Raw genomic sequence first — 25,526 nt, forward strand, 5'->3', positions numbered from 1 at the left:
ATTAATAACAACTCTACATATTAGTAATTACTTCCCCTTTAAATTTTGAGAGTGATAAACCTTTTTCAAAGTTAGGGTAATGTTTTATCTCTAATTTTGAAATAAATAAAACTGAATACTTCAGCATCTAGTTAAGTTACAGAAGTTGTGTGTGTGTGTGTGTGTGTGTGTGTGTACTTATGTCAAAATTATTTTTATATGGACAAAGCTAAATAGTCTTTAGTCAATTCAACAGACAAAAATTAGTTGGTCAGAAAAGCATACTAACATTCATACTAACATTTTATGAAAAATGATTAGCAACTAAATGGAATGTATTGTAACTGAGAAAGTAGACAATTGCTAGGAGTATAACAGAGTAAAAATAATCAACATAATTGACATAGTTAAATCATTGTCAGATCCATATCCAGAATGTATTATGATATTCTATCAAGAGAGATCTAAATAGACTAATTTACTTTCATTCATATAATGTTTGTACCTTGACGCAGCTTTAAGTAGAAGAAATGGTTAGAGAATAGAGACTGAATATGGAGTCTCTCCCTCTAGAAAAGCTTACATTAAATATTTTGCTATTTCCCAAGACGCTAGTTTCTCAGGCAAGGCAGACTAAAGTACGTATTACTTTGGGTTTTATTAAATAGTGTCTGTTACACAGCCTGTCGTGTATCCTCTAGACACACAACCTGAATTCTCTATGAAGTCAAGAGCACCATCAAATTCAGTGACCTCATTGGGTTTAAAGAGAATAATGACAAATGTTTCTGGGGAGGAACTGATTATTGCTCAAAATTTTTAGGTTTCTTTTCTCTGCATATATTATTAAAGTAAAACAGTAACTTCCAGTGTGTAACTTCAGGAGTCACAAAAACATTTATTTAAAATCAAGGTTAACTAAGGGAGAAAATACAAAGAGAGCCAATACTAATTAATATAATAGTATCACATTAATTATTATGAATCCTTGTTAGTATAACACAATTTAAAAAACAGCTGGATCTGGCAGTTTAAGTACCTACTCCTGGGACACTTACTACATAAAATATTATTTTGGAGTTTAGATTTTATAAAGAAAAAGAATTTAGGCTAAGCAGATATTATACCATATTTAATAAACTTGGGAAATAAAGCTATATTGATAAAAAATAAGGTTATTCATTAAATTCCTATTATTGTTTTGAATAAAACACACAATTCATTAATTTATTCAACAACTATGTAATGAGAGCATTATACACAGCAGCCACTCTAGGTTCTGGGGAGCATAACATGGATATGGTCTCTGATGTAATAAATGCTGTAAGGTCTTGATGTCACATAAAATATACTATTTTGCAATTATTCACTTAAATACCTGTCTCCCACATTCAACTATGTGTTCCATGAGAGCGGGGGTCTTACTTAACTCATCTATTGCCAGTGCTGTCACATAATGCTGTTCAATAACCACTTATTGAATGAACAACACTTAATTACCCAAGAAACAAAATGTGCCAAAAGAAAATTGATCATAAAGATGCAAGGAAGACATGAATGGCCACCAGTATTTATATAACAATTATTACCAGCATGTAAATTATGCATCAGCCAAAGTTACATAGACCTTTAAGAATACTTATGTGATCTTCTGGTACGATCTCAGAAGTTCCCATTTCTAGGTATCCTGCACTGAGGTCATTAAAGTGGAAACCCTGGGAGCCTAGACATTCCCTTTAAGTGGAGTAATTATAGAAGGCTGTTTCCAATTCCACATTTTAAAGATAGGAAGAGATTTTAAAGTTATATAATCTAACTTTCCAACCATTCCACAAATGGTCTCGAATTTCCCTGACAAGTGAATAAGTTGTTTGGTTTATATGCTTCTGATGATGAAGACTTAGGATGAATGATTTAATTTTCCAACAGCTCAAAATATTAGGTTCTTCCGAAAGCCTTTAAGTATTTGAAAATAACTGGAATTTTCTCCTTTAAATAATTTTTTCCATCATGTTGAGAATCCTTGGCTCTAATATTGAGCTCTTTCTCATGCAGCCTGTTTTCAAGATCTCTTAGCATTTTGATTTCCTTTTTAAAGGTGTACTTTAATTTGCCAAGAAGCAGCTGGAAATGTGGTGGACCAAAGAGAAAAAGGATACATCAGGTAAAGGTTGGCCAGCAAAGCAAAGAGGAAAATTGGCATCATCACTGCTTTGGACACTTTGCTTTCTATCAATCTAATCTGTTCATTTCAATTCTTTTTTGAGCCATATGATGCTGTCGGCTCATAACGAGTTTGCCATCAAATAAAACCTAGTTCAACCACCCCCACTCCAACTGCTGGCTGCATTCTGTAAGGGCACATTTCAACTATCCTTTTAAAGAGTAATTTTTTTCCCTCAATAGAATATCTTGTATTTATTTTTCTAAATATAGGAATAAAAGTAGTAGTAAATGTTTATACAGTACTTACTTAACACAAGCAACTTAACACCCTACATATACTAACTTTAAAATTTAAAATCCTTAGCTCTCACCCTCAACTTTCTGTAATTCTATTAGAATACTCTCAACAATTTCTGTTGTCTGGTGAATTAAAACAAGTTAAGACGGAGTGCCAGGCTGGCTTAGTCAGTTGAGCGACTGACTCTTGGATTTCAGCTCAGGTCATGATCTCACTGTTTGTGAGTTTGAGCCCTGAGTCGGACTCTACACTCACAGTGTGGAGCCTGCTTGGGATTCTCTCTCTCTCTCTCTCTCTGTCTCTCTGTCTCTCTGTCTCTCTGTTGCTCACTTGTGTGCATGCACTCTCTCTTCATCAAAATAAATAAACTTAAAAAAAAGTTAAGATGATAGTTGGCATTTCCTAAGCACTATGTTTCAAGCACTGTCCTGAAGTGGGTTCTTCTGTTTGTTTGTCTGTTTTTTGGGGGAGTTTTTCCCACCATCATCTGACTTAATTATCTCCTAGGTTTTATGAGGTGGGTAGTGTTACAATACTCCTTTTGCACACAGGGAGAATGAAACTTAGAAGGTAAAGTAGCTTGATCCTGGTCTTACAGGTAGCAAGTATCAGAGCCAGGATTCAAATCTAGAGATTTCTTACTCCAAAATAGAACTCATAATCACATGATGAGTTTATCAATAACCTAGAAGTTTACAGGGATAGACACATAATTATTTTAGTATTCAAAACTGGCTGACACAGTTGTCAGTATAGGGACAGAGCATAAACGGAATTATGATTAGTTCTTAACATGATGGCTCTTAAGTTTCTTTCTCTCTTTCTTTCTTTCTTTTTTTTTTAATTTTTTTTTCAACGTTTATTTATTTTTGGGACAGAGAGAGACAGAGCATGAACGGGGGAGGGGCAGAGAGAGAGGGAGACACAGAATCGGAAACAGGCTCCAGGCTCTGAGCCATCAGCCCAGAGCCTGACGCGGGGCTCGAACTCCCGGACCACGAGATCGTGACCTGGCTGAAGTCGGACGCTTAACCGACTGCGCCACCCAGGCACCCCTCTTTCTTTCTTTCTTAAACGAATGGTGTAAGTCAGTACCTAAGTACACACAGACAGTAAACAGGTACACTGTTAAGTTTGGAAATGAGATGAGAAAAAGGACACTCCTTGAAATGAAAGCAATAAATATCAGTAGGCAGAGTTGTGTGTTTTGTAGTTCTAAAGTTGATTATGCACGTTAATCCAATTAATATTTACTAATTTTATATGGTCTGGGGTAAGAATCTTATTTCATTGTTTTCCATATGGATAACAACTTATTACAGAAAAACTTAACAAGTAAAATAGCCCGTTCTTTCCCTAATGATCTACAAGGTCTTCTCTGACATAAATAAATTGAAGCCACAACCCCCAATTATATTTATAGATAGGGCCTTTAAAGAGGTAATTAAGGTTACATGAAGTCACAAGATGGGGTCCTAATTTGGTTTGACTGACATCTTTATAAGAAAAGAAAAAAAAAACAAAAAACAAAACAAAACAAAACAAATAGCAGAAATCTCCTTGTTTCTCCACACATGCACAGGAGAGGTAAGAGGAGGACACAATGAGAAGGTGGCTGTCTGAAAGCCAGAAAGAGAAACTTCACCAAAAACTAACCTCGACAGCATGTTACTCTTGGACTTCCAGGCTCCAGATTTGGGGAAATTAAATTTCTGTTGCTTAAACTATCCAGGCTGTGGTATTTTGTGATGGCAGCCTGAGCAGACTAACACAGATTTAATGGACCAACTCCTTTGAAAGACACAATCTGTAAAAACTTACACAAAGAAAAACAGATAATCTGAACAGGACTACATCTATTAAGCAGATTTAATAAAAAAAATTAATAACCTTAAAAACATGAAAAAAAAGAACGAGGCCCAAATGGTTGTATTGGGTCTATTAAACATTTCGTTAGAAGTCATACCAATTCTCTACAATCTCTTCCAGAAAACTGAAGTAGAGAAACACTTTCTAACCCATTCCATGAGGCTAGTACTCATGGAATTAAGTAACCCAGATAAAGACTTTACAAGACAGAAAAACTACATATCAGTGTTACTCATGAACATACATGTAGAAATCCTCAACAAAAAATTAGCAAATAAAATCCAACAATATGTAAGAAGAATTATTCACTATGACAAAGTGGGATTTACCCTACAGGCATGAGAAGCTGGTTCCACTGAAAATCACTTAATGTAATCCTTCACATTAAAAGGCTAAAGAAAAATCATATGATCATATCAATAGGTGCAGAAAAAACAAAGAAAAGCAGTTCATAAAATCCAACTCATTCATAATAAAAACTTCCAGCAAACTAGGAATAGAGGGAACTTCTTCAATTTGATAAACATCTAGAAAAAAGCTTACAGCTAACATCATACTTACTGATGAGGAACTAGATGCTTTTCTCCTAAAGACTGGGGAAAAGGCAATCATGTTTGCCTTCAGCACTCCTTGTCAACATTAGACTGACAGTCTCAGTTTTAAGACAAGAAAAGGAAATAAAAGACACACCGATTGGGAAGGAAAAATATAACTCTTTTTTTTCAGGTGATATTATTCTCTGTATAAAATATCAAAGAATTAACAAAGTAATCCCGGACTAATGAGTGATTACAGCAAAATTGGAAGATACAAAGCTAGTATACAAAAGTCAATTGTTTTCCTATATATCAGTTACAAACATTTGGAATTTGGAATTAAAAACACAATACCATAAACAGTACCAAAAATAAAAGGAATATTTAGGACTAAATCTATTAAAATATATGACTATGGTCTGAATATTTATCTCCCCCTATAATTCATATATTAAAATCCTAACCCCCAAAAATGATGGTAATAGAAGATGAGACCTTTGGGAGGTGCTTGAGGTCATGAGGGTGGTGCCTTCATAAATGGGATCAGTATCCCACAGAGATCTTAGCCCTTTTGCCATGTGAAGATACATGCGAAGTCTGTGACTCACCCAACCATACTGACTCCTTGATCTCAGACTTCCAGTCTCCAGAACTGTGAGCTGTAATTTTCTGCTGCTTATAAGCCACTCAATCTATGGTATGTTGTTATAGCCTCTCACTTGGACTACAGTTTATGCCTAAGATCTATATGAGTAAAAGTAAAAACAAACAAACAAACAAACAAAAACCTAACTGGGATTAAAGAAATCAAAGACCTAAATAAATGATGAGAGTTTCATGTTCATGAATATTAAGACTCGATGGTGTTAAGATATTAGTTCTTCCCAAATGATCTGTATATTCAACACCATCACAATCAAAATCCTACCAATTTCTTTTGAAGGAATGGGCAAACTAATTCTAAACTTTGTATGGAAGAGTAAGAGACCCCGAAAACACAAAACTGAAGAAGAATAAAGTCAGAAGACTGGCACTATCTGATATCAAGACTTAGTATAAAACTTCAGTAATCAAGACAGTGTGATATTGGTTTACAAATAAAAAGAAAGGACAATGAAACAGAATAAAGAGCCTAGAAATTGACCCACACATATAAGTCAACTGATCTTTGGCAAAGAGCAAAGGCAATGAAGAAAAAAATGGTCTCTTCATCACACGGTGCTGGAACTGAACTTCCACATGCACATAAAGTGAATCTAGACACTGACTTTACACTTTTAATAAAAACTAACTCAAAACTGATCATAGACCTAATTGAAAATGCAAAATTATTAAACTTTTAGAAGATAACATAGAAGGAAAACTAAGTGATCCTGGGTTTGGAAATTTTATTTATTTAGTTAGTTAGTTAGTTAGTTAGTTAGTTAGTTAGTTTTTATTTGTTTTTTTTTTTTTCAACATTTATTTATTTTTGGGACAGAGAGAGACAGAGCATGAACGGGGGAGGGGCAGAGAGAGAGGGAGACACAGAATTGGAAACAGGCTCCAGGCTCTGAGCCATCAGCCCAGAGCCTGACGCTGGGCTCAAACTCCCAGACCGCGAGATCATGACTTGGCTGAAGTCGGACGCTTAACCGACTGCGCCACCCAGGCGCCCCTTTTGTTTTTTTGTTTTTTTTTTTTTTTAGTTTTTATTTGTTTTTGAGAGACAGAGAGAGAGAGAGAGAGAGAGAGAGAGAGACAGAGTGTGAGTAGGGGAGGGGCAGAGAGAGAGGAAGACACAGAATATGAAGCAGGTTCCAGGCTCTGAGCTGTCAGCACAGCCCGATGCAGGGCTCAAATTCATAGACCAGGAGATCGTGACCTGAACCACAGTCAGATGCTTAATCAACTGAGCCACCCAGGTGCCCCTGGAAATGATATTTCTGATACAACACCAAAAGCACAATAAAAGAAAAAATAATTGATAAATTGGACTTTATTAAAATTAAAACTTTTGCTCTGCAAAAGACACTGTAAAAAGAATGAGAAGATAAGTCATAGACTAGGAGAACATACTGGAAAACATATCTGATAAAAGACTTGTATCTAAAATATATAAAGAACTCTTTTTAAAAAAAGCTCTTAAAACAGCAACTCAATTAAAAGTTAGTCAAAACAGGGCGTCTAGGTGGCTCACTCGGTTGGGCTTCTGACTTCGGTTCAGGTCATGACCTCGTGGTCTGTGAGTTCGTGCTCCGCGTTGGGCTCTGTGCTGACAGCTCGGAGCCTGCTTCAGATTCTCTGTGTCCCCCTCTCTCTGCCCCTCCCCCACTGATGCTCTGTCTCTCTCAAAAATAAATAAATATTAAAAAGATTAAAAAAAAAACGAAAACATTAGTCGAAAGATCCAAACAGACATCTCACCAAAGAAGATGTGCAGATGGCAAATAGCATATGAAAATATAATCAGTATAATGTATCATTAGGGAATAGCAAATTAAAACAGCGATCAGATCCCACTACACATCTATTAGAATGGTTAAAATCCAAAATACTGACAACACTAAATGCTGGTGAGGTTGGAGAGCAACAGGAACTTTAAATTATTACCGGGAGTAATGCCAAGGATAAGGACAGTTCGGCAGTTTCTTACAAAACTAACTATGGTCTTACCATATGATCAGCGATTATACTCCTGGGTACTTATCCAAATGAATTGAAAATCTTTGCCCACATAGAAACATGCCAATGAATTTTTATACCATCCTTATTCATAACTGCTCCAAACTGTATGCAGCCAATAAGGCTCCAATAGGTGAATGGGTAGACACACAGTGGCCCATCCATACACAGAATATTACTCAGTAAAGAAAGAAATGAGCCATCAAGGCATGAAACAAGATGGAGGAACCTTAAATCCACATCGCTAAGTGCAAGAAGGCAGTTTGAAATGGCTATATACGTATGGTATGGTTCCAACTCTATGACACTCCAGAAAAGCAAAATTACAAAGAAATTAGAATGATCAGTAGTTTCTGGGGGTTATGGAGGAGAAGAGAGATGATGAAGTATAACACAATATTTTTAGAATACAATATAATAGAATAAAACTATTCTGATGATACTGTAATGCTGCTTGACATCACGCATTTGTCAAACCCATAAAACTACAGCACAAAGAGTGCACCCTATTGTAAGTGTGCACTTTAGTTAGAATTAACACACCAACACTGGCACAGCTATTGTATCAAACAGATCCCACTAATGCAAGATCTTAATAGAAGGAGAAACTATGAGTGTTTACATGAGGTGGTGGTGGGCAATGTAGTATATGGGAACTATTGTATTATCTGCTCAACATTTTTGTAAACCTAAAATTTATCTAAACATGAAATGTATTATTTTTTAAGTTAACCATATTCTTTAGGTATTTCTGAAAATTGTCTAGGGTTTATTCAGTGCTTTCTATATAGGAAGTGATATAAGCTATAACAATAGTTTTATTTCTTTACAAATTCTTGTATCTTTTATTTCATTACAACTTTAAGTAGCTGTGCAATGTTGTTAGATGCAGAGGTAGCAGGTATTTCTGTTGTTGTCCCTTAAGGAACTCTTCTAACACTTAACATTTACTGCATGGGCTTGACTTAAGACTGCTTCCTCCTTGATTTCTCTTATCTGCAGAAGTAACTGAAATAGGTTGCACAAACTTCTAGGAGCATGCTATCTGGGAGGATTAGCGAAAGAATATAAAATAACACTGAAAAGTGTTCTCAAAATAACTAAAATAAGTTCAAATGGCACAAACCAGATGTATTGGTAGAAAATCTATATACTGAGGCTTAAATTTTATCTTTAAGTGTATGAGAAGGGTTATTTATACAAAGAATGAGAATTATAAATTTCTTTCTTTTATTCATGTAACTCCTGGCATCCTACCCTCCCCTTGAAGTGTCCTGCCCTTCCTTGCCCTTTAGTCTAACAAGTTCTTTCTCTTCCTGTGGTGGTTAGCTGAAAGGCCATTTCTTTAGGAAGACCTTTCCTGGTTTTCTAGAATGGGTTAGACGGGCCTGTTTTTATAAGTTTCTCTTCCTTCCCTTTCATAACAGGCATCACATTTATATGATTGATGAACTTCTCCACAGGACTGCAAATTCCAAAAGAACGAATGGAGACCCGTGTTCTACTTATTTCTATAACCATAGGGCCTAGAATTGTTTTTGTTCAAACAGAGACCCAATAGACAGTTGTTCAATGAATTAATGAATAACTAGAAACATCTCTGTTAGCAGCAGTGGTCACTCCAGGATGGAAGACACTGGCATCCCTTCGGCGTCCTTCAGTAGAGACAAAACAAGAAACGATGATCCAACTGCACTGTTCCCAAAAAGATAGAAAGTAAAATGTTTGGACTGATACTAAAAGTTAATTAATAGAGTCAAAGACATTTTGCTTCAAAGACAATTATTTGTAAACTTTATTATTTGATTACTTTTTAGATTATGAATCCTTATTAAATAATGTCAATGTGTAAAATATTCATCTCAGAGTCGCTCAGGATTTGGTACTTTCAAGAAGCTTGAAGATATAGTTTACAAAAAAGATCTAGAATTTAAGAAATGTTTACAAGGACTCCAAATGGCCAATTTATTCTCTTCTTGATTGCAGGTCTCAGTTCCCTATGTCAACATCATATTCCTATATGTTACCACGTGGTCAATGTGCATAAGATGGCCAACAAAATGTCAAAATAAATGGTTGTGAAAAAATGGAAAAAACAGTAATTCCTCATTAGTTCTCATACCTGTAAGTGATGTGTTTGTGCTGCCACTTCTGTCCTGTTAATGCATATCGCTTTCGACGAATATTAAATTTGGAGCTACCTCTTGTCTGGTCAGGTACGCCACATCGAGGCTTCTTCATCCAGCTGCAAAAAGCAGGGTTTTCCAGTTAGTTACCAACAACTCTAATCATTCATTTCAAAAGGAAATCAGTTGGGAAGTTAACCAATGACAGTGATGATGAAAATGGGAAAACCTAAAGAAGAAAATTGTCAATTCTCATGCAGTTTGAACCCAAGTAGAAAGCATTATTTTTTCCCCTGAATGATCAAGAATTGTTGGTTTTGAACTCAGCTCTCTTAGATATTTTTTGTCTCTCTAATTTACTTTGAGCTTACTATAGACTGAAGTCCTCTTAAGCTTCTAACTAGAATCTGTTTTTAACAAGATCTGTGATCTTGGGCAAGTCATTAATCCCTAGTCTCATTCATAGAATAAGACTTTAAAAAATAAATTTTCACTAAGGTGTCTTCCAACTTGAACATTCAACAACTTTTAAAATCTATTAAATAACCTTAAATTTCAGGATTCAAGAAGGTATATGCTATTCTCTCTTCTAGCTTACATAGAAGTAAACTGTTTAAATAACATTTGTGTTTCTCCAATTTTTCTTCTTTTTACTTTGCTCATTACCCCGATTTCTAAGCAACATCCATTTGCTTTAAATTAGTAATAACTAAATTCAATGATTAATTTTTTTTCTGGATATGAGGTTTAATATCACACAAATAAGGTTTAACATCATTATCTTAGGAAAATGACATGCTTTTTGATTTACTAATTTTTTAACACTTATACAAGATACAGTTGTGTAACTTTTCTAAGAGTCTCTTTTTACCATTGTCCTGTTTTCTATGTAGTCTTGCTTCTTACCTAAAAAGAAAGATTATCATGATTTTGAGAAGTGTTTCTTTAGTGACTCAAAAAATGCCTTTACCATTCATTAACACATTTAATTTATCAGTTGCAAAGCTAATGCAGAGTTCACGGTGCTACATGCTTCAGCAAGTAGAAATGAGAAAAGAATCAATTTTCGTTGTATTTCACCAAATACTTTATAATTTCTATACTCTTTAAATGGAAAATAATTGACTGTAGAGATGACTATCTAAAGATGTCCATTTGGGGAAAATGAAAGAATAGTTTACATGTTACATGGATAAATCAGCTAATCAGTGCTTATAATAATGACTTCATGCAACAATGAAATCATGACTTTTGCTTTTTAAGAAAGATGACAATTTTCCAGTAAGCACTGAAAAAGAGTTTCCCTCTCTCTCTCTCTTTTTTTTCCTAGTAATAATGTAGACATTGCAATTATCAGACTTCACAAATTCCATCCTAGTCTAAAATGCATTGTGGAGTTACTTCAGGAATCTCTCTTTCCCTTTATTAAAGTCTCCAAACTCCTAAGAGGTGATATGGCCCTTAGGGATCAAACTCTGTAGAGTTGAGAATGGAGATCTTCTATTTCTAAATAATATTCCCAGAGCATTCCTAAACCAGTTTTTCTGAGACATATTTCACTAGCCTGTAAAACACTCAAGGGCAGGGCATCTGTATAATCCTGGCACCTGGTACAAACCCCGGAATATAAAAGACATTCAATGAATGGATGGGGAAACTTTGTAATTTTTAATGAAAAATTATTAATTTTTAGTACATATTATAAGGCATAGATATAGATTTAACATGGAAATATTAAGCATTAATGGTGGGTTTATTATGATAAGTGGCTTTTACATATGGATATTTCATTAATTATACTCTCAGCAGAAATTATAATATTCCTAAGGCAGGTATTTATGCTTACTTATCTCACTGAAAGTACTAACAGAATAAACAATATATAATTATTAAATATGAGTAAATTTACCAAATGCGGGAAGTGGTTACATTTACATTTTGCTAAGAAAAATATTTAAATTCTCACTCTGGGAAGAGAAATAATTTGAAATGGATAAGGGGATAAAATTTCACAAAACGGTGTTACCTATTATCAGGATAAAATGTATTGTCAATGAGGATATATTGTTTAAAATTAATAATCAATAAAATTAAAACATGAAGTTAACAATTGAAAAGAAAATTAAATTTACTGATATAAATTTCCATTTTAAGTTATTCATATGTTGGATCTAGTAAAATTTTTCTCAATGAAGCACTGCATCTTCCAAAGGATAGGGTTTTTATGGATGAGTATTAAATTTTTGTGCTGAAAGATATCTCTGCTGAATTCTTTATACGTTTCTTAGGCCTTTGTCCATTAAATATATATTTTTTCTTATGTTCCAACTACTAGTTACATTTATTTACTCATTCCATCCTTATTCATTCATCTTATAATATTTTTCAGCTTTCACAACATGTTATGAGATATAAAGAAAAAGTGTGGCTGAAAAGATAAACAAGGCAAAAGGCCCTTGTTGAGTTTACAGTCTATAGGAAGGACATCCATGATTTTAAAAAAAATACTATATAATGGGTTAAGAGCTGTCACATCTCTTCCAAGATACCCTGTCATTATTTCTAATTTTACATGTAATAAAAAATTACAATTTTCTTACCCCAGATCTGTACCAATTCCTCTGATGCCTTATTTCAGCCAAAAGTCTTAACCTCCTTCTAATGCCCAAGCTAATACCTAGGTATATCCACCACTGCTCTTTTCTCAGTCTCCTCTAATCAATCAGGAGGCTGTCTCTTTTGTTTCCAAATTTCTTTCTCTCTCGCTGTCTAAATGCTTTCCTTCTTGCTCCTAAAGATAAATCTTTCCAGAGCACAGATGTTTTCTCTACACGCTCTGGGCATGAAACGCTTATATAGAAAGAATCTGATTCAGGCCTACTTAGGGAGGATACCCTGTCCCCCTACTTCCCAAGATCCATTCAGGTTACTAAAGAAGTAAACCTCTTTCTACCTTTCTATGTAGTGACGTCTGTCTGGAATAACTTTTTCTCTCTTTTCACACTGAGAATCCTAAACATCCTTCATTATGCAACTCATATAGGTACAGTTTACCATCGCAACACAGCATGGATTATACTCTGTATTCTGATTTGTGTCTCTATTGTCCGCCGGCCTGAGTCAGGGCAGAGAGCCAGGTATGGGGCCAATACCCAGTAAAGTCTCCAATAAGGAACATGAAGCAAATAGATTGAGTCTGCATATCTTTTTTGCACATGGTGATCTCCCTACTATCCAGGTTGCTTGAAGACTTTGTAACTCTTTCCAGGTCTGTGCCTTGAGCAAATGCTTACTGCATGGACATTGTGTACATACTTTTATATAAAACCAAATCATAAAGTAGATAACTTAAGTGTAAGAAATAAACATAAGAACAGGAATGATCTAATACCAATCAGTAATTTAATGCAAAGAAGTCCTAATAAAGGTTGGTCAGGTTGAGAACACTGTATGTTAACTTCATCAATATTTGTATCCAAATATTCTAGCAAAGAGATATTGGCAGGTATTATATATTAAAATATGTACAATCTCCCAAATATGATTGAAGCACATCAAGCCACTGAATAAGACACACAGTATCTCAGCTAAATCGGTCTTCAGGTTTCTTATATGACTCCAAACATTTAAATTATTCTTTCATCTCATAAGCAGGTTCTTTCTACTACAATTTTTAAAGTTCTTTGTGGATAAAAATAACGATTAACATTTAACAGTACTCACCAAGAAATTAAACGTCTAATACTAATGGTAAAATTGGCATGTTAATATTGTTATTCAGGTCGAGACTGGCACTGGGATTTATTTCTATATATCACATACCAAGTGTTAGTTGCATTCATATATGAATTTGATAAACCCCATAATAACATGAGAATGCAAAACTCTAAACGTACAAGTAGAACGGATTGGATTGATAGTTTCATGTAAGGTAACAGCTATATCACAAGAAAGAAACATGGGTTGAAGAGAGCCTATGTGTATGCAAACACACGTGCACGCTATTTTCAAACAGTGCTTTTTTTTGGTGAAAGTGCCATTGCTAAAACATACTTATTTTTTCTGTGTGTCAACACACAGCTCATACACATGTGCTTCATTACTGACTCATTTGCTAAAAATTTTAAGTTGGTATTCCAAAGCAAAGACACAAGAATGGGTACTGGGGGAGAGAGGGAGCCACAAGAAAGTTATTTGGCACTTACAAGGTGTAAATAATGGTACCTCTTCAGTTTTCATAAATATAATATTGATTTTCAGTATTGATTTAATTGTTTAGAACCGAGAGCATTTTTCAATTAATTGCATAGATCATTAATGGCTTTATTTAAATTAGCTTAACTTAAAAAGGAAAAATATCTAAAATCAGTGCTCTTGAAAGGAGTTATAGGGGCGCCTGGCTGGCTCAGTGGGTTGAGCACCTGACTCTTGATTTCAGCTCAGGTCATGATCCCAGGGTCGTGGGAATGAGCCCTGTGTCGGGCTCTGCAGCTGGGCATGGGGCCTGCTTAAGACTGTCTTCTCTCTCTTTCCCTCTGCCCCTCTCCCCTGCTTGCTGTCTCTCTCTCTCTGAAAGAAAGAAAGAAAGAAAGAAAGAAAGAAAGAAAGAAAGAAAGAAAAGAAAGAAGAGAAAAAAAGAAAAGAAAAAAGAAAGGAAAGGAAAGGAAAGGAAAGGAAAGGAAAGGAAAGGAAAGGAAAAGAAAAGAAAAGAAAAGAAAAGAAAAGAAAAGAAAAGAAAAGAAAAGAAAAGAAGGAGCTATATTGTAAAAGTGAGGAGCAGAGATCCTAGAGCTAGACTGCTACGGTTCCTACCTTACCTCCACCAACTCACCTGCCCCGTGATATTGGTCAGACTACTGTTTCTATTTCTCCACTTCCTCATCTACAAACTGGAAGTGATAATATTATTGAGTAAATGTGAGGATTCAATTAGTTAAATCATGTAAAACACTTAGAACGGTGCCTGGCAAATAGTAACTGCTATGATTATTAACTTATAATAATTATTATTTTACAAATATCAGGAAGTGGCTGTACTTGTAGAAGCAACAGCAGTAGCAGTCAACTGATATCAACATGTTTCAGTTCGCCTTAACCTATGTGTTAACATACTTTGTTATTCAAAACAGGGATATCCTGGTGTTTTGATAATACAGATACCAACAGATACTTTATGAAAATAAAGTAGCCACAAACTTCTAAACAAATTTGCAGTAATAAGAGTCACTATATATGAGACAGTGTTCACTGCTTCACTGGTTTCAGTAATTTTTTTTCAATGAGTTGGGTATTCAAGTCACCCACATGACTTGAATATATAGGGCCACCCACAACACTCTAAATGATGCCTTCAAGTTTAATCCACACAACTGGTGGCCCTGTAGTGGGGCTGCAGGAAGATGGCACTTCAATAAAATACATACAATTGGAATGGTGTCCCTTGGAGTAGGGATTTGTACCACACAGTGACTGTGCACACATATTAACTTTTACCATGAGAAGAGAAGCCACTCACAAAATTATATTTTGTGACTTACGAATTAGTAATGTAAGAACAAGGTTCATCCGCATCATATAGTTAACAGTTTTTGGTTCTAGGCTTTTCCATGTTCGAATGAAAGTTGAGTAGTATCTACTATTTATGGTTGTCCTCAAAAGATCATTTTACATATTTTTAAATACGCTTATTTTTATTAGTTTATTTATTTTAAAAAAAGTGTTTTTAATGCTTATTTATTTTTGAGAGAGAGTGACAGAGAGTGAACAGGGAAGGGGCAGAGAGCAAGGGAGACACAGACTCCAAAACAGGTTCCAGGCTCTGAGCTGTCAGCACAGAGCCCGACGCAGGGCTTGAACTCAGAACTGAGATCATGACCTGAGCCGAAGTCAGGCACTTAATCAGACTGAGACACCCAGGCGCCCCTTATTTTTATTACTTTAAAAATCCTTAGATTTTGTTTGTCCTCATACAACCAAGTCCAGGAATTGTGAAGATTTTTTTAAAAGTAAATTAACTTAGGGTTCAAAATGTAGGTATGCTGATTTAGCTATCAACTATCCTTAGGGAGTTACCAAAAAAGGGATTGGTCCATCTTATAATGTTATACTGATTGAGTACCATTGTTATATTCAAAAATAAAGAAAAAGAAATTTAATTACTGATGAACCTATCTTGTATATGTAGATTGAAAGGGAGTCTTAACTTGATAATTTAGACAAATGAGTAAAAATCATGAAACATATTGAAAATTAAGCCCCATAGCTTATGGTTCTTGATATATCTAAATAAATATTTCGATTCTCAAATTAGGAGAATTCAAATACCACTGTAGTTTCATAAAAATTATTTGAAAAAAGCTACATATTCAGTCTTAAATTCATTTTAATTAAGATCCCTTTCTTTGCATGATTTAAATAAATTAGAATTACTCAGATCATCTAATATTATGTATTCATGTATATATGTATATATATATGTGTGTGTGTGTTCATATATGTGTGTATATATGTGTATGCATATATGTGGAGAGAAATAAAAAAGGTCACCTTAAAATCATACTTCATTAAGCATACTTCAATGCATGATACTGTGCACACATAAAGATGAATTAAAATTTAAAAATACCTACCATTAATATTGTAAAAACACATTAGACTCATTTTCATTATTGCCTTGCTAGCTTTTTCTTTCCTTGCTTAATATAATCTTTTTTTACGCATAACATAAATTGCTTCACTTATTAAGGAATTTAAGTGAGTTTGCTTACAAAAATTAGCTAAGCAACCCAAAATTTAAAAGAACCATTGCAACATACGATTATGAGCTCATTTTGGGGTGGGGGAATAAGTATTCATTACTATCTCTCCAATACCAATGACAACTAACATAAAAGCAATATGCCATTTAGGTAATACTTAAATCTGTTGCTTAAAAATGGTTAATTCCTTCAACATAATATAGGGATTACCACAATTGTATCTTTACTTTTAATTAACCATGAATTCTAGATTGAATACACCAAATGATGTCTGACAAAGGAGGACATAATTATTTAATTTAAAACAATTGATCTTGACAAGAGCCTAAAATTAGATAAAAGTTTATAGCATCTGAAAACGAATCCTAAGACATTATTTTAATACTGAGGAGTAATTTTAGGTCTATAATTGTAGTCCATATTTTACGTAATAAGGTTTAGATAAAAATTCATACTTTATAATTTGACCATGTAAAATAACAGAGTACAATTTCAGCATGGATTGTTATTACACATTCATTTGAGATTACAGAAGCACAGACAATTGCTTAAGTAGCATGATTATAGGGTTTATACTTACAAAAATAGTACATTATTTGAGCCGAGTACCCTGAGCAACAACATGTCACGAGTGGAGATACATCAGTGGAAAAAAACCAGACAGGAGGCCAATGAAGCCACAGGGTTTCTAGTCTGAGTGACAATGAAAGTGCCATAGAGGACAAAAGAAGCATGGCAATCTAGGAAGGGACGATGAGGGTTTAACGAGGCTTTAGTGGACTCACCTAGGAATAACACTCTATGTAAAGGAAAAGATGCAGTTCCGATTCAAAAAAAAGAAGAAAAAACTAAATTAGAACAAAGTTTGGTTAAAGAAAACAGACCAAAACACTGGTTGTGTTTAAGTTAAGGGTTACCTATAGAGTTGATCTTTTCTCTACAATGCTATAATTGACAGAAATGCTACTGTAACTCCTACACATTGACACAATTATTTCTCCTGGTCTGGAATTTAAGCCACTGTGTGGCAGAAAAAGACCACTGTCCTTCTCTCCACCCTTGCATTTTGCGTTGTCCTGCCAAAGATCAACTGAAAACTGTTCAGATCCTTTTAACATAAGGGGCCAAAATAAATCCTGCACACATTCTTCTTCCATCATCTCCTGACAAAGACTTTTTTCCCAGCTATCTCAGGTTTGATTTAGGAAATCAAACCTATCTATCGTGAGTCCTTCCAATGACCAGCAGGAGCTGTCAAAACTCACAGGAAACACGGATGCCAGCTTCCGCGGAACTCTGTTTTCTGAATTTTGTTTTATTTTATTAAAAAAATTTTTTTAATGTTTATTATTTTTGAGAGACAGAGTGAGACAGAATGTGAGCAGGGAGGGGCAGAGAGAGAGTGGAAGACAGAGAATCGAAGCAGGCTCCAGGCTCTGGGCTGTCAGCACAGAGCCCGATGCGGGGCTCACACCCACGAACCACGAGATCATGACCTGAACAGAAATCAAGAGTCAGACGCTTAACTGACGGAACCACCCAGGTGCTCCTACTTTCTGAATTTTAATATCTAGTAGTAAGCAGAATCAAAGGAGTTTGTTTCCCAAGTTCTCAATTTATTGTTATTTTTTTAAAGTTTATTTATTTTGCGAGAGACAGAGTGCATACACATGCTAGCAGGGGAGGGGCAGAGAGAATCCCAAGCAGGCCCCAGGCCCAGCATGGACCCAAGAGGTGATCCATCTCACAACAGTGAGATCATGACCTGAGTGAAACCAAGAGCTGAGGCTTAAATGACTGAACTACCCAGGTGCCCCATCAATTTATTGTGTTTTTAAAAACTGTGTCATCCATTCCAGGAAAGTGGATCAGAAGACAACAGCCCTGCGTGAGGGAGCAAAAAAGCTGTCCAAGGCACTTTGTAAAATGTTGGGATTAAAAGTATAACGTAAATGGAATTCTCTACTATACACAGCAATAAAATGCAGGATTTGCTAGTTTTGCTTATTAATATAACAGGCTATATTTAAAATTAATTTACAACTTTAATTAAAATTAATTTAAATCTGTATTTATTTAGGACACTATTAAGGGAGAATTGCAATGAACAGAGGGCAGCAGGTTCAAAATATCCAAGTCTATTCCCAATATTGATAACAAGATTCTCATTCTTACAGAATGCACTACATTAATTCTTGGTTCTATTTTCCCAGATGTATACCAAAGTTAATATTTATGTATCTCTTAAAATGCTAGCAGAGGTAATACATTTATTTTTCCAAACTGCTTTGACATTTAATCTTCAAGCCTTTTATTATGTGCTTTCCCGGTCTTGATGAAATAGAAATAGTATGACTAATATAATGATGTAAGTATTAGAAGGCCAAAATAATTTTTAAATCATATATTTAATTAGTTTAATATGTGAAAATTATACATACCTGGGCACAGACATTTCAGGTATTTAAGGTTTAAAAAGAAAAATAAATGTGTCATTTCTCAAGGTCCACAGCATGGAATAGTAGAAAGCCCTCCAACCAAACATTAAAAGGTCTGGATTCTGTAACTACTCTGGATTTCACCTAGCCTTTGACTTTCTGTTTCCTTATTTGAAAAAATAGAGAGAGGAAAAAAAATGTATCCTTGTCTTCCCTACTGTGGAGGGCTGATGTATGATGATCATATTAAATGATGAAGTAGATTTACTTTGTGAGTATCAAGGACTCAATAAACACAAATGATTCTTCCCTGCACTGAAAGAATTAATCACTTCCTCCTTTGCTGTCCAAAAAACAATAATGCTGTTTCATAATGTTACAGAACTCACAGTGTACCTGTGGTAAGATAATTTGTGGTTATGTCTAGCTACACAGTTAACTTGAAGTTCCTCTGAACAAGAGAGTCTGTCTTCTGAATCTCTATATGCCTCTTTCACCTATGAAATGCCCACTAATGAGTTATTGGTTGGATAAATAAATTAACAAATGACTGATGACTCAGTCAATAAAATAACAAATCCCATTAAGGAGTTAAAAACAAGCCATTTGCTAGTAAAAAACTGAAGGAAAAGACTTGCAGTAAACCTCTCCTTGATTTAACTCATGTAGAGAGAATTGCCACTGATAGGAAGCTAATAAACTGTTAACTGGTTCTCTGACACCCTTACCCCTCTTCCTCCAAAAAAGCCCTTATTTGTATTGTTTCCCATTTACCTTAGTGTCAATATTTCTACTTTGGTCAATTTCAAGCTACTGAGATGATGTTACTTAACAGGGAAGAGATGTGTACAATAAGTCCTCATCAACAGTACAAGCTGGTTCCAACACAATAGTGCCTGTAGCTCTTGTAATGGCTTCAACTGTACATTGACTTTGACTCTCATTGTTTTTTTACTTTCTTCCCCCCTATTTTGAAACTGTGTTGCAAAAGTCAGGCGAGTAAATTGGGCTTTGACAAACCTGACATCATAGGGGAGTAGAGTTAACACAGTTCAAATTCCAAGGAAAAGAGACATGAGACAATTGCTACACTCGTGGTTGGTGGAATTCACTTAAACTTTATCCGACTACTTAGTTTGGCTCAAGGACCAAAAAAAGTGAGAGTGTGGATGCCATTACTTACTCAATTGTGTTTCTGTCCACTTTTCCTGTCATGTTAATGCCATAGAACTGCTGCATGGCAGCTAAGGCGGCCTGCATGGTCTCCGCAGAGCGCAGCACCGACATTCTGGGGTCAGTTGGTGGAAGGTAGCCGTACTTTTGTAACCAAACCTGCAACAACAAGTACAGTTCCTTTTAGATCAACTTCACAATGTAACAATATTTTATGGTAATTAAGTTATGTCCCTAGTGGATCCTTAAGCTTTATTTCCTCTACAAGGGCATATATTATTTAAGTGTTTCATCACTTTCTAACACATATTTTGTAGTTTTTTTTTTTTTTTAATTTTTTTTTCAACGTTTATTTATTTTTGGGACAGAGAGAGACAGAGCATGAACGGGGGAGGGGCAGAGAGAGAGGGAGACACAGAATCGGAAACAGGCTCCAGGCTCTGAGCCATCAGCCCAGAGCCCGACGCGGGGCTCGAACTCGTGGACCGCGAGATCGTGACCTGGCTGAAGTCGGACGCTTAACCGACTGCGCCACCCAGGCGCCCCTGTAGTTTGTTTTAATATACTTTCAGTGACTGTAATGGGTCTTTGCAACACATCTACAAAAAAATAATCATCTGTTTAAAGCTTATTGCTTATAAGGAACTATACTACACACTGGATAAAAAATAAGATCACCTCTGCCCTCTAGGAATTCAACTTCCCAAAATAAAGGATGATATTTTTTCAACAACATGACCCCAGTGAACATCTATGCTGGAAGGGGAAGTTAATGTGCATATGTCACGTCTAAAATGTCACTTTTCTGAACAACTGACCAAGGACCACAGCCATCATGAGTAGCATCATCAATATAGACCATATTATTCTGTCAAGACATTTTGGGTATAAATTCATGCAATTGATCTATTCAATGTAGTCAGATGTCTTCAAGGGTAGGTAAATGTTTCTCATGTAAAGAATATTCTTTCCTTTATTTAAGGTGACTCACTTCAATCCAAATAATGTAAGTGACCAAAGGTCTCACATATAGATGAAGTCAGACCATCTGGTTTGGCCCTCTCTTTAAGGATCTCATGATTTTTATTCTCCTCTTCCCCAAAGAAGAGAGATTTGTGTGGCTACTGAGGGAAAGAGGTCAGAGTTGAGCTCATATCCCAATCGTGATTATAGTAACAAACAATTCAGTCATTTAAGGTTATATTTTAAAAATAACCTAAAACTTGAGGGATTTGGGGAAAAGTAATCTTCGCCAGAGAGAAGATGCTTTCTAGTTCTACAATTCTATGCATTCATTTTAAATGCACAATCATATGTTCAGCTCATATCCTATCCTTCTGTCCCTTACCTAAATCTTCCATGGGGCACTAAGATTTCTTGAAGTGCAGTGAACTGCCCGTCAGATTGAGAAAGGCCAAGTAATTCTGCCTGTGGCACAAAATAGAAGCTGTGCCATTTAATGGAAGGTATTCACCAGTATGTATTTCCCTCCCTACCTGGGTCTATTCATCATGCAAATGATGATCCTATAAAGCTACAGCTTTTCTCCAATACCTGGTATACTTCCTTTATGACCTGACAACTAAACACAGGAGAGCTATTTTGTCAGTGAAAATAAACAGTAATTATATAAGTTAAATTTCACCAAAAGAAACTGATATTAAATATACCAAAGTCTCAGCATGTGAAACACAAGGTGGAATGTTTTAGTATTTCCAAGAAAAAGATCCCTCCAAAAGTTCAGTACTATAAGCACAACCCTTTCAAAATAAAATAAAACATTTATTCTAAACCTATTTAAGAGATTAACAATACATCACTGTCAGGAAGGTTTATTGTTGAAACTCCATCTAGTAAACTCATCTACCACATAGTGAAAACATGCCAAGACACTCCTCTCATCTAATCTGTAATGAATAGGCTTCCAGGGAAGACACATATATTCAGTTACCTAGTCAACAGTGTTGCAGTCTGAAATAGATTCCATTTTTTTTTTCTGAATGAAGGAGACAAGATTTCACTGGCATTGTATTATTTACTAGAAAACTCAATACCTCTTGTCACACAATTTCCCCCAAATTAGAAGATTTCATCTTGATTGTTAACAGTATACATGCACTAATATTCTGAAACTGAACTGCTTTTTTCCATAATACTTTGTTTGCATTTATTTCTTACTTGCTAGAAAGCTGACTTGTTGCTAGGTTACTCATGGGTGCTAAGCTACTGACAACCACGTTTATGGCGATAGCAAAAAGAAAACTGTTAATAATAAACCCTATGATTTATATAGAAATAGAAAAACTATAAAAATATATAAATTTGAAATGGATAATGAGAAAAATATCATGTTATAAAAATACATATTGATTTATGCCTTACCCTCTCAAACAAATGAGTTAGAATAATAAAAAAAAATTGTGACTTTTCTTCAAATTCTTTTATATTATGTCATTTATCACGAAAGTCAGTTTTTCTAATCTTATTTTTTTTTTCAACGTTTTTTTTTTTTTTAATTTATTTTCGGGACAGAGAGAGACAGAGCATGAACGGGCGAGGGGCAGAGAGAGAGGGAGACACAGAATCGGAAACAGGCTCCAGGCTCCGAGCCAACAGCTCAGAGCCTGACGCGGGACTCGAACTCACGGACCGCGAGATCGTGACCTGGTTGAAGTTGGACGCTTAACCGACTGCGCCACCCAGGCGCCCCAGTTTTTCTAAATGACTGAGAAGTGAATAATTCTTTTTAATTGTAAGATATCAGAAAATCTATGGGACCCACCATTTTATAGTCAAAGTTTATTTTTTTTTTGTTTGATAACTCAATGTCATTGAGTTTACCATCATTAACAGCAATATACATGTATCATTGTCATTTGTTAATCAAGAAATCTTCTCTGACATCATCAAGAATTGACCAGGGGGTGCCTGGGTGGCTCAGTGGGTTAAGCGTTTGACTTTGGCTCAGGTCATGATTTCATTGTTCATGGGTTCGAGCCCTGAGTTGGCCTCTGTGCTGACAGCTCAGAGCCTGGAGCCTGCTTCAGACTCTGTTATCTCCCTCTCTCTCTGCCCCTCCCCCACTCATGCCATGTCTCTCTCTCTCTCTCTCTCTCTCTCTCTCTCTCAAGAATAGAAACATTAAAAAATTTTTTTAATTGACCAGGAATAATTCTCAATGGAAACCTGCAATCCATCCTTCCACAAAACAGTGGAAAATCAAGCATATTGGTGTCATGTTAGAGTATGAAACCAGCAAGCCTTCAGTAGCATTTCTTATTAAAACTGCTGTGGACAATTTTACTCTAGGTGGATATAAAAAGCAAGTAATTATACCTACAATGACTTACAGTATTAATTTGATTCACAGTGTTTCTTTATGTTCATAATACTCAATATGGAAACTGCAGGTGAAAACAAATACTTGCTTAAACAATCTTTTAATCACGCAGAGTACAGTCTCTTGAGTTAGGTTTGGTCTTATACTATTTCCTTTAAGCTGTCCACAGAATTCTGAGGATCTGATCATGTTTGGTATGATAGAGAAAAAAATCTGTACCAAGTAAGATGCTAATGCTCCTTGGAGGAGACGAAGTTGGGCAACATGGTGATATAAAACTGACCAAATACAAGGTGGACCATGCAGTCAGCATCAGTGGTAGAAACTATGATGGCCAAAATCTATAGTGCTTTGTAAACAATGACTCTTAAATTACCAGTGAATGAAGATCAGGTACAAACAGTGAGGATCAGATTCAAACACCGGTCCATAATCATCATAGAATACAGGATCTCTGGTATAAGTAACCTTATCCTATTTCTATAGAACAAAACCCTTTTGTTCATATAAATAGAGCAAGGTGGTAGCCTTAGCACCGCATCATTCTAGATGTGGTGCTCATTCTAGAGTAATAAGCAGGAAATTTTAACAATTGAAGTTTGACATAAGTGACATACAGGAAAACCTTTCTCTTTTTTTTCCTACTAAATTACAAACTTACAACATTTTATTTGATAGAAAGTTAAATATGCAAAGTAATATCTGAAGTTACATACTATCCCTTAAAAACTATACACACAGACTCCATCCTCATGGACTATATCCTGGTTTTAGATGTTGTTTTAAAATATTTCTCCCGGATGATAGGAAATACATTTGCCTCCTGAGATGGCTTATCTCTTGATATTTTTTTCAATGCTCTCAAATGCACATAATGGAGAGTTAAGGAATAATTTCCTAATGTATGCATTTGGGGGAAATGATGCTGAATTTGAGGTTTGATGTTAGGATTGATAATACATATAGCCAGCAGCATATCTCTTGCTCAGTCCATCATATTATTATTTTATGCTTACTAATTGCTCTGAGTTCTTGAAATTGCTCCCGCTCAGGTTAACATTCATCCTTGGAATGAGGCAAGACAGAAACGCAGGTGAGATGTAAGTAGTCAGAGTTGTGAGGAAAGACAATTTGCTTTTAGTTTGTTTTCTTTTGCTTAGTGGATTGACACGTGCATTTGAGAGCACTGGAAAACCATCAAGAAACAAGTTTCTTTGGAGGCAAAATCTGACTTCTTTTACTGTCTGAGAGTTAGGCTGTGTCATTATCACCAGAACAAGCAACCACAGAACCTCAAATGCAGCAAAAAGTCTAACCTTGAATTACCTTCCCTCTGTTACTAACATATTCAAATTATCTTGCTATCTTGGAGACACAACCAATTTCCTGCACTTAGTAATTACTCAAATGGAGGAGCACCCAGAAGAGTGCTGTTCTCTGTAGAGCAAAAGACTTATCAAGCAAAAAAAGGTAAACATTTAAATATGAAATTCTGGGCCAAAAGATATTGTCTTTACCAGACTGTTGTATAAATAGGAGTAGCAGGCCCATAAAGTTTATTAAATCCATTAAGAAAGAATATCTTTGTCACTAATATTCCATGTAACCATACTGGGAATATCTGTATTAATCAACTCCACTGTCAGTACCCACATATCAGTGTGGTATCATTAAAGATGATAACCAACAACAAAAAGGAGACCTTAGCAGTTCTCATGACAATGGCAAATAGAAACAGAGGATGTTTGTTTGTTTGTTTGTTTATTTATTTATATATTTTTAATATATTACTTTTAAATTTGTTTTAAGTTTATTTACTTTGAGAGACAGAAAGAGCAGAGGAGGGGCACAGGAAAAGGGGGAGAGAGAGAATCCTAGGTAGGCCCCTCGCTTCCAGCATGGAGCCCAGTGCAGGACCTGAACTCATGAACCATGAGTTCATGACCTGAGCTAAAACCAAGAGTCAGACGCTTAACCAACTGAGTCACCCAGGCACGCCTAAACAGAGGGTTTTTAGAGTATATATTTTTATTTCAGACCAGTACTAAAATCATGAGAATAAATTTTCATCCAGTTGTTAAAGTTAATAAAGTTATCGATGCCTTAATATACAATTAAGATGCTCCTATTCATTTACTCAGGTGAATCACAAATGCAAGAACCATATTAAAATTCCATC

General features: G+C 35.4%; 1 protein-coding gene across 1 annotated transcript in view; it reads right to left on the minus strand.

Moving 5' to 3' along the window:
* Positions 1-25,526, minus strand: part of MMP16 (matrix metallopeptidase 16) — a 284,329-nt gene that overhangs the window by 124,519 nt on the left and 134,284 nt on the right. The window contains exons 2-3 of the mRNA XM_047073788.1: positions 20,018-20,166; positions 9,635-9,757 (exon numbers count right to left, since the gene is read on the minus strand). Coding sequence (XP_046929744.1) covers positions 9,635-9,757; positions 20,018-20,166 — 272 coding nt within the window. The remainder of the gene's footprint in view (positions 1-9,634; positions 9,758-20,017; positions 20,167-25,526) is intronic.

Source organism: Lynx rufus, unplaced genomic scaffold, assembly GCF_022079265.1.
Source record: "Lynx rufus isolate CCGP_SWC_20201006 ecotype Redwood Valley unplaced genomic scaffold, mLynRuf1.p SCAF_12, whole genome shotgun sequence".
Taxonomy (NCBI): Eukaryota; Metazoa; Chordata; class Mammalia; order Carnivora; family Felidae; genus Lynx; species Lynx rufus.